This window comes from Gavialis gangeticus, unplaced genomic scaffold (assembly GCF_001723915.1).
Source record: "Gavialis gangeticus isolate Ggan-Ray unplaced genomic scaffold, GavGan_comp1, whole genome shotgun sequence".
NCBI lineage: Eukaryota > Metazoa > Chordata > Crocodylia > Gavialidae > Gavialis > Gavialis gangeticus.
The window spans coordinates 71,727,463-71,737,813 of NW_017728993.1; the positions used below are offsets into that span (position 1 = coordinate 71,727,463).

General features: G+C 45.5%; 1 protein-coding gene across 1 annotated transcript in view; it reads left to right on the top strand.

The window, feature by feature from the left end:
- Window positions 1–10,351, top strand: part of UHMK1 (U2AF homology motif kinase 1) — a 21,221-nt gene that overhangs the window by 1,767 nt on the left and 9,103 nt on the right. Inside the window, exons 2-4 of the mRNA XM_019502002.1 lie at window positions 2,245–2,436; window positions 3,717–3,811; window positions 4,799–4,875. Coding sequence (XP_019357547.1) covers window positions 2,245–2,436; window positions 3,717–3,811; window positions 4,799–4,875 — 364 coding nt within the window. The remainder of the gene's footprint in view (window positions 1–2,244; window positions 2,437–3,716; window positions 3,812–4,798; window positions 4,876–10,351) is intronic.

Below are 10,351 nucleotides of genomic sequence, written 5' to 3' on the forward strand. Positions count from 1 at the left end.
CCCCCCCCCCCCCCCCATGAAGGTGGTCCGGTCCCTGTAGTGTTGTATTCATGTAAAGGTTCTATCATTTAGTTATTTCAGTCAGGTAAAATGGTGCTAAAGGCAATATGCACTGGTTTGCAATTCCCAAGATCACCATTTTTTATTTGGGTTTTCTGGCTGAGCAACTCATTCTAATGAGCATACTTTTAAGTAAGCAGCTTGGCTGCTTTATTCTGCAGCTCCTTCAGGCTTCTTAGCTGGATGCCTTTGCTGCTACTAATCTGATGCCGTCTGTTAGACCAGCCGCTGCTCTTGCAAATGTGATGCAGAATTTCTGAAGTTCTGTCTGCCTCTTTGCTCTTCAAATGACTTGTATACTTTTCATCTTTTCAGTTTGCTTCAGCTAGGCTGGATTTCCTATCTTTGGTTTAGTGAACATCCTTGCTGGGCTGAATGACCTTTGTGCCTTGCCATGAGCACATAGAGGGCGTCCATCTTGCCCTCTCCCATCTATGTGATGAGTGGTATACACACATGCCATCTGTGACTCCTTGGGCAGCTTGACAGGGCTGACTCTGAGGATTTTAATTTCCTTGCTTCTTTGGAGTCTTTTTCTCTCACATAGACGGGATGGAGGGGTGCTGTCACTTACCATTGCAGGGACTGTATCCTTGGAGGGAAATATAAAACAAGTCTTGGTCACTTCTGCTCACTAAAGATCTCAACTCTTGACAGCAGTCAAGGTGGTTAAATTCCAGCCTGGGAAACTACATTTCTAGTGCCTAAATACCCTGCATAGTTTCTTAACTGTGGTGGTGAGTGGCTGTGTTCAGCTGCTGTAATCTTTTTGCTTCCAAGGTGGACAGAGAGACCATCTTGTACACCTTGTGCAGGTTAACATCAGGAGGTACTGAGAGAACCTTTAGCTTGTGGGGTCCTTGTGCTGCCATACTATCACAGTGATATGCAGTCAGCTCAGCATGAGATGTATTTTCTTCTACTGAGTTACTCATAAGGATGACTAGGCACAAACTTTCCTCAGGGAAATTTGATTTCCATACTCATGTCCTGGAACCCCTCCATATGAGTCAGGCATCCTGAACATCACTTACAAAAAAAGCAGGGGGGCATGTAAGAACAATGTAGGTAAGGGAAGCTTCCCCTTGCAGCTGCTTTTGTTTTCTTTGAGTAGGCAGCATTAAAAGCACTTTAACTTCTCTGCAGTAACAGAAAGCTGAGCTACAGCAGCCAAGCAGAAATTGATTGCTGCAGCTCTGCTGACTGCAGGGGGGTGGGAGGAGAAACACGAGTGGATGTGCCTTTAACTCCCCAGTCTGCAGGTTACAGATGCCTGTTTTGTGATTTAAAATTGCTTGCAGGGAGTCCCTGTACCTGAACAGGGACTTGAAACCCTCATTGATCCTGCTTGTCCTTTTAAACATTACATAATTAGCTCAGGAGCACGTTGAGGGGGGCTTGGTCCTGGACTCAAGCTTCCAGAACTCTCAGTCCGCGGACACGTAATGATGGGTTGGATGGTTGGTCTGATTCAGGAAGTACCTTCCTGTTATCTGTACCAAGGCTATTCCTTGCCTTTTCTTCCTTAGTACACATCAATGATGTCAAGAAATTTGTCACTGTCTTATTTGGGAGGTAACTTTTTTTTTTCCGAAAGCGTTTTGCCATACTGCCACGTTGGTTACAAAGCAGATTGAACTGTCTAAACAAGCCCACAGTTTTGAGCACCACCTATAGATTAACAGTGGGACTTAGTAAACTGCCTCTTTGAGTTCTTGGACATGTGACAACTTTATACTAATGTAATCAGTTTCCATATTCATGTTTCCAATATATATATTAGATATCAGGCAAACAGCTTTGTACTGCTATAACTCTTGGCTTTCAGTATAGAATTACCCTAGGAAATATTGGGGGTAAAACTACACCTAGCAAAGGTGTCACATGTTTGCAGTAGCCCTTTGCTGTAGATGCCTAAGCCATTACCTGTGCCTTTCCCACCTAGTGCTGAGGTACTGTATAATGTTTAGAGGAAGCAGTTAGCCCAGGTAGCTGCTCACTTCCCCATTCCAGATCCTAATGTAACTTACTTCAGCGTACAAAACTGTTATAAGTTATGCTGACCTAAATGCTTTGTGCCTAGGTCCCAAAAGGGGCTCTCTAAGTGGGCATGGGGGGCAGGGAATATAGTTGAAAAGCTGATTTGAATGATGGTTCTAATAACATTGGTTTGACCTTCCCTAGGATGTGAAATATATTCAAACAGACGGGTATCGGGCTCCAGAGGCAGAATTACAGAACTGCCTGGCCCAGGCTGGGCTCCAGAGTGAAATAGAGTGCACCTCTGCTGTGGATCTCTGGAGTCTGGGAATTGTTTTACTGGAAATGTTCTCAGGAATGAAACTGAAACATACAGTCCAATCTCAGGAATGGAAGGTAAGGAATAGCTGCATCTTGGATTCCCAGATATCGGGGTGGATGCTCTTATTCTCATGCTCCTTTATTTTGTCTTGTTGATGTAAGGTTATTCTCAGTGTCCAGGAAATACCATTAGAACAATCACTTTCAGTCCCGTATGTCTTCTGGGGTATTATTGGTTGAGAACCTTGAAATCGCACCTGCAGGACAAGAGTTTCTTTGTGGCCTGAGCGTAGTTCATGACGTTCATCCTGCAGAAAAGGTGAAATATTGAGGCTCCCAAAACTGCCTTTGGACTCCCCATGTAAGAAGAATTACAACTGGTTTTGGCATAACACCAGAACAACAAGCAAAACAGGCTAGGTCTTTGCTAATAGCTCAGCAGGACAATGACAAAGCAAGAACATGCTCTCTAGCTTTTAAATCGACTCCTGTGCTAATGTGAGGCTTTTTGTTAACTGTGCTGTATCTGAGGGGGAGAGATGTCCCAATCGTGGGACTCAAAGCATGACTGGGTTTTCTGATGTGAAATAAAGCAGTTTAATTTTCAGCTCTCCTCCCTGAAGTAATCTCCATTCAGAAAGATTCTCAGAAATAAAAAAAGCTCTTTCAGCACCTGCTTGCCTGCCTGCCATAGATCGATCGATCTAGATTAGCCCGAAATCCTCTGCATAAGATGGGCAAAACCAGTGGTTTTGATAGTTTGGAAGAGAGGGAGCAGAAAAGAATGGGATATTTATTTGAAATGGAGCTGTGTAGCTGATGGCCTTCAGGCCAGATCCAGCCTGTCTGAGAGTTTTGCAGATTCCCCCCACGCTAGTTCTGATTGCACTAGTTGCAGAAATGCAAGCAACATAGCTTCATTTGTGCAATGCCACTCTTGGGTTAGTCAGCTTTGCCAAGAAGCTCGCTGTCTCTCGTGTGTGTGTTTATTGATATACTTGATACAAAAGTGTTTTGGCTATTTGGAGTTATGCTGTATGTAGGCAGTTTGAATTAACCCACACTGAAGGAAGAGATCAAGGTGATATGAAGAAAACTTATGAACAAAATTATATTTTGCACCTCGTTACACAAAGCTTTTGTAGAGGTGCAAAATATAATTTTGTTCATAAGTTTTCTTCAGTTCATCTTGATCTCTTCCTTCAGTGTGGGTTAATTCAAACTGCCTACATAGAGCGTAACTCCAAGAGTGTATCAAGTTTAGAAAGTATCATTGCATCCATTTCTAGCATTATGGCAAATGTTTTACATTAAGATTTTCTTTCCTTCTAAGCCTGGCTTCTTTCTCTCTCCAGACAAGCAGTTCTGCCATCATTGATCACATTTTTGCCAGTGAAGGTGTGGTAAATTCAGCCATCCCAGCCTATCACCTCAGAGACCTTATCAAAAGGTATGTTACAATAGCACATTTACTGCAAGCAGTCAATATAGCACATCTTCAGCATGATTAATCTCGGCTTTGTTATGGTTTTTGCCTTGCTTTCAGGTACTAAGAAGTTGTAGCCTCCCTAGGCTAGTATTTTTTTTTTTTTTTAATCTTCTCTCTTAGGTCAGTGCAGCTTCGTAAGTCACAGCAGTGCTTAGAACTTTGGCATAGATAGCTTTCCAGCATTTTAACTATTCAGATCTCAGATTGATTAAAGCAGGTGGAAAGGACAGCATTTAAAACCCCAGCACCTTGCCTGTGCAAGTACTTCCAGTGGAGCTGTGGTGTTTGGAAAACTCAGAAAAACAGTTGCACAAATGCACTTTACTGGGATAAAGGCACATTATAAAACCGTGGAGAATGCCTTCCCACTCGTATTGGGAAGGTGTGCTGTCGACAACTTTCAGTTCTGGATCTCGAGGTCTGTAGAAGCCTCTCATTTCTGCCTCTTTAGCTTAGATTTTTTTCAGGCAGAGAAATTGGCTTGAACCTGGCAGGCTATCGTGGTGATTTTGTCACTGTTGGGCTGCTGGAAGAGGAAAGCTCTAAGCAGCAGCAACAGCATGAGCATTAAGATTGTAGGTGAGGAGGATGGAGAGGCATGGTATCCTACTTTCCAAGCATTCAGTATTGCGAGTCCCTGGGGGGCAGTCTTTGGGGAAGGGGGGAAAAATGGTTTTTGGGTCCCTGTAACACAGTTGCACTGAGTCCCAATTCTGGAAAGATACAGGCACCCCTCGATGAATAACAGATCTTTGAGAATCATGGAGGAGTATTGATGCGAACAAAGGACACTTTGAAGTGCTTACTTAAGTTAGATTGGAGGACAGATTATGCTGTGGTATTTATTCATGCCAAGTCTTCAGTCTTGCTCTGAAATGTATCTTCTACATGCAGCCTTCGCTAAAGTGATGTGAATCAGAATATAAAGAGTGTCTTTTTATCTTACAGCATGCTTCATTATGACCAAGGAAAAAGAGCCACTGCTGAAAAGGCCTTGTGTAGCCCATTCTTCAGCATTCCTTTTGGTAAGTCAGATGACCTATCCCCTGTCCCTGCCTCTTTAGTGTGACTGCACTTAAACAGAGCCGGAACTGTTTGGCCCCTATGGTTTTCTTTCTCTCCCTACATCAGTCTCTTGTGCCCAGCAGTACTTATCCTCTCCCTTCTGTGATGTGACTGCAGAGTAGGGTCTGAGCTTGCCTTGTGCTTTCACTATTACTAAATGTGATTGTAGGCCTTCTGTCTCCCTGAGGGCGCTAGTACTGGACTCCCTTTGGAAGTGCCAGCAGCCCCATATCATCTGCATAAGATGGGCAAAATGAGTGGTTTTGATAGTCTGGAAGAAAGGAAGCAGAAAAGAATGGGGTATTTATTTGAAACGGAGCTGTCTAGCTGATGACCTCCGGGCCAGATCCAGCCTGTTGAGAGTTGTGCAGAGATTTCCCCCCAGTGCTAGTTCTGATTGCACTAGTTCCAAAAATGCAAGTAGCATGGCTTCATTTGTGCAGTGCCACTCATGGGTTAGTCAGCTTTGCCAGGAAGCCGAGCTGATTAGCTCAAGCACAGCACTTTGTGGGCATAGTTCTGCTGTGTGCAGAGGTAGCTCAAGTATCTCTGCAGGGTACTAGGCAAATGGGCTGTGCAGCTGTCTGGGAGAAGTGTGCTGTGCAGAGGGCTAGAGACGGGTGTGGGAGACCTGCATTTGGAGAAATGGGGTGAGTGGAGCCAGGGAGGTGTTAGCCCCAGCCCCGAACGGGGCCTCCCCACCAAGCAGGAAAGGGAAAATCTCTCCCCTTCCTCTCCTTTGGGCCATCTTGATTTGGTAGGAATAGCTGAGTGGTGTGGTTGCCATCCAACCCTTGAATAAACACCTATGATATAATCCACACCCCAATTTCCCTATTGAAAATATGGTCTAAAACTGTGCCTGTTATGGGATACTATGTAAAGGTCCTCAGAGAGTCCTAAACTCGAGGAGATGGTATTAGCACATGGGTTTCTTCGTTCCTCACATGGTACAAGTGTGGTGGCTTTGAAGTCAAGAACATGAGTGGTGAGAGATGTCTGATGATGGCACCTGTTAGCATGCCTTCCCCTCAGATAAAGCTGGCTTGCACGCAGGTCCTGGCCATTGCACTGAAATAGCACCATGCTCCAGGGAATGGCACCAGCCCTGGGGACCAAGTGGCTGGGATTCAAGTGCTGCCTGTACTGCTGATTGTATGGCAAGTCCCCCTGCACACAGATGTTGGGATCTGCCAGCACTGCCCTCTCTCTGATCTGGCACTGTCATCTTTACTGGATCCCATGCTTGGATCCTGATGCATCAGGACCTCTCCTGCTTCTCTTGGTCCCTTCCCTCAGAATCCTGCCCCTGCTGCAGCATCCTCCAGAACCTTTGTCAGTGCGTCTCAGGAGTTATGCCTGGCTTTACCGCCTCCTGCCCCAGCCCTTTCTACGCTCTGCCTCTACACTGGACAGTGCAGCTGTGGCCTTGATGTATCCTCCTTCCTTTTCCGTTCATTCTGGTGCCAGCATGGTGGTACAGGGCCTCTCATCTCTGGCTGGAGGAGTGACTGGCTGTGAACTTCAGGCAGCCTTCCCTGAGCTTGGTACAGGCTGAGGGATTGAGCAAACTACAGTTGAGCATAGGGCAGCTCCAGGACACCTTTGTGGCAGCCCTGGGTGGGAACTTTCTTCTTTACCTGGATCTTGGTCAAGAGGAGCTGCTGTTTCAGCCCTGCCAGGGCACATTGGCTTTTTTCTTCTCTTCCATTAGGGATTTCAGTTGCATTGAAAGCTCTGTCTCCCCAATCCTTCACCATCTGGCCCTGAGTGAGCCCCTGTCATTCTGCCTGGCACCCTTTTTGATCTGTCACTCAGCTTGTACAGACTGTGAGGTTTGTATCCCCAGACTCAATTTTGACCTGCTTTCCTACTTAAGGAAAGTGGAGGAGACCATCCAGCCTAGCTGGCTCTTCTGGCTGGTTGCTCCCAGAGGGCAGGGTGTATTTTCCCCCCTCCACCTTCAGGGTGTACCAGGAAACCCTCTTGAGCCAAAAAGAATGGAGGGGCAGATTTTGGCAGTTTGAGAGGCTTCTGGAGGAGAGGAGATTTGAAATGTTGATACATTGGGCTGTTAAAGCACAACACTGGAACCTGGAAGATCTAGGGTCAGTTCCCAGTGTGCTACAGGTTTTTTACACGACTTCGGACAAATCATTTGACTCCTTGGTGCTGCTTCCTCACTTGTGCAATGCAGATCTTGCTTCTTGAGACTTGCAGGATGAGAAGGAACAGCTTGTGAGTGCTGGATTGCTACAGCAACGGGGACTCCAGATTTAGAAGTCAGTGTGGACCTTTAGGATCTTCTCTGACATCCATCCATCCACTGATTCTGATTCCACAGTTGAGCCCTTTAACTTTGGGTTGAGCTAAAATGTGTCTTTTGAGAGGGTGTTTTTGATCTGGATTTAAAACATGGAAGGGATGAAGAATTAACTAGAGATCTCAGTAAGTTGTTCCAGTAATCAGTCACCCCTGATGTTTTAAAAATGCTAATCTTATTACCATTTTGGAATATTTGCTAACTTCAGCTGTAGGCTCTTGTTCTACCTTTGTCTTCTGGGTTAAAGAACCGTCTGCTCTAGGACTGGCAAAGTAGTATTTTAGATTATAGTTCCAACTCTTGTGTTCCTTAGCTACTATTTCTGTTCCATATAGCAGTCATCTGGTTGCATAAGATGATCTGCCAATTTGCATGGTATGCAGAGGTGCTGCAAAAAGGAAGTCTTGGGCCATTTAACATTTGATATCCTCTCAGCTGGTAAGTCATGTGGGAAAGGAATTCTAGCATGGTGAATTGATGTTTGTGGCTTTCCTTTGCCACTCCTAAACCAGCAATATCAATCTCTTTCAATTTGCTTGGGAGCCACAATGCATGCTGAATATTCATGGCTCTGGTTCAAAAAAACACTTCCAGTGGGTTGACAGTTCTTTTTCAAACTTAGCAGGGTTTTACTGGGATTTTTCCATCATTACCATCCCACCACAGTGTGGGTAATTTGAAATATTCATCTCTGAACTGTTTAGCTTCCTTTGGAAAGACCCTTTGCTATTAAGCACTAATTCTTCCAGCCCAACCTTTAAGCTAAAGCACTTCATGCTACTTGTATGAAGAGAAGGCAGTTATCTGGAACTAGTCTTGATATGATCACAGCTCGGCTGGGTTTAATTTTTATCTTTCACACCTTCATAAATTCACCAACAAGGTTGGCTTGTAACCATTTGGTTTGTGTGTGCGCTCCAATGGAAAATCCATAAGGGAGCCACCCCAACTCTTTCAACAAAAATAGTGGAAATCTTAGAGGAATGTGGTGGTGTTTTCTCTGCTTCTGTAACTTTCAGATAAGGACATAAATATGTCTTCCCTTTGGAGATAACATGGGCCAAGCTGCCAGTAGAGGTGCACTGCTACATCAGTCCCATATTGGATCGGCATCAATAGAAGGCAAATTGACAGTATTGGCAATCAGCTTTTTTTAATGTGGCCAATAATGTCGCCAATAAATGTCCTGTGCATGCACGCAGCCACAGAGCAGCATGCCGGTGGCCAAGAGCTCAGCCTGGTAGTGTAGAGAGCAGCCAGGTCCAGCTGGTAAGTCTGTTGTGTGGGAAGGGGCTTGGTGGGGCAGGGGCAGGCGCTGTACAGCTGGGGCAGGGCACAGGATGGAGCTGTGAGGGACTTATCCAGGGAGCAGTAGGGGGGCAGCTCCCATCACTGCATGAACCCTGGGAGAGCATGGGGGAGCGTGTACGCCTTGATCTGCACACAGGGCAAGGGTGGGCTGTTGCTATAGGCTGGGGCAGCACCGGGCCTTCCTTGGTGGGGGGGTTGGGCTAGGGCTGTGCTTGGGGTAGGCAGTGGCACTGGGATGGGGGGCTACGGCAAATTTTAGGGTGGCTGCAGTCACTCCCTGTAGCCTTCCTCCCAGTGCTGCCACCGCCTGCTACAAGTTCAGCCCGGGCCAGGCCCCACTGGGAAGAGCTTGGTACTACCCTGGTCCCAGCCTGCAGCGGCAGCCCACCCTCACCCTGGGCACACATCCGGGGGCACATGCCCCTCGTTCCCTCCTAGGGTGTACATAGTGATGGGAGCCGTCCCCTACTATACCCCCCGGATGAGCTGCTCGCAGCTCCATTCTGAAGTCTGCCCTGGCCCCAGCCCCACACCCTCATGCCTCACCATGGGGGCCTCGATCTGCCCCCTCCTCCCTTGCCCCTTCATGCTTTCACTTCTAGTTGTTGTGCACTGGCTGACCCACTTAGACTGGTCATTCTGCAGGAATGGTAGCTTTATGTTGAGAAGTTCCTCAGATGCTTAATCACCAGGAGTGAAAATCCTGCAGCTACTTTGAAAAGCAGTTTACTTAGTACCTGTGCTTGTAGGTAGCTATAACACTGGTTTCTCACTCCACCGATTCACCTCCCAAGACAGGGCTGAACTCTAAGGCAATATATTGCTTAAGGTAATTGATGGGGGGTTTTTTGCCTTCCCTAGCTTTAGAGTTGTCCTTAGTATCGTGGCTTTGAAACACTTGTGTTGCAGTTGAATTTTTTTTAGGGAACTCTTGATTAACTTGCATTCAGGAACTGTTACTCTAAATTTTAACTGTGGGTGAGAGGAGATTGATTGATTGACCAGTGAGACCATTCCAGTTGCAACTCAAAACATTTTTAGGATATGTGATAACAAAGGCTTATTTGGATCAATAAAGACAATACTTATGTAGCTTTGGATTCAGGAAATAAACAGGTCTGCTAGCCAGGCTTCTCTTTTCCCTTGGGGACTTGAATTGGTTCTCTGAGCTCCAGAGAAATCCAAATTTAGGAGTTCAAATATAGAAGTCCAAATTTCCTTCCAGCCTGTGCCCAAAATTTATAGATGGCTGGTTCTAATATTCTGACGAACGATCTCTGATTGGATGTATTTGTTTGTTTCACTGAAACTTTTGGAACTGGATTGAATTAGATTTCTTGTAAACCTGGAAGGTGTTAATTAGTTGGGATTTACATCCTTGCAAAAGCAAAAGGGAGGATTCCTTATCTCCTTTCCCTTCCCATTGTGGAATGCTGTTTAAAGTTTAACACTGACTTGCTATTTCTTCACCTTAGTTTATGGTCAGACAAGGCTGCTTTGTTTTTTACAACTCATCTTAGCATTCTAACAAAACACATCTATTGCAGCAAAATAACATTCAATACATTTGCCTACATCAATCACTATTTATGGTTCTTCCTTTCAAGCTTTCTGCTCTGTTTGATTGTGTCTAATTAAACATATGAATGACTTCCATTGCTTTGCTGACCAAACCAGTTGTTACATCTGCAAAGGTTCATGCTATGGTCACTCAGAGACAGACTTCTGGGCCCTTCTGCCTTAACCACATTTCTGCAACTTAGACCTAGGCCTCTTGCAAAAAAAAAAAAAAAAAAAAAAAA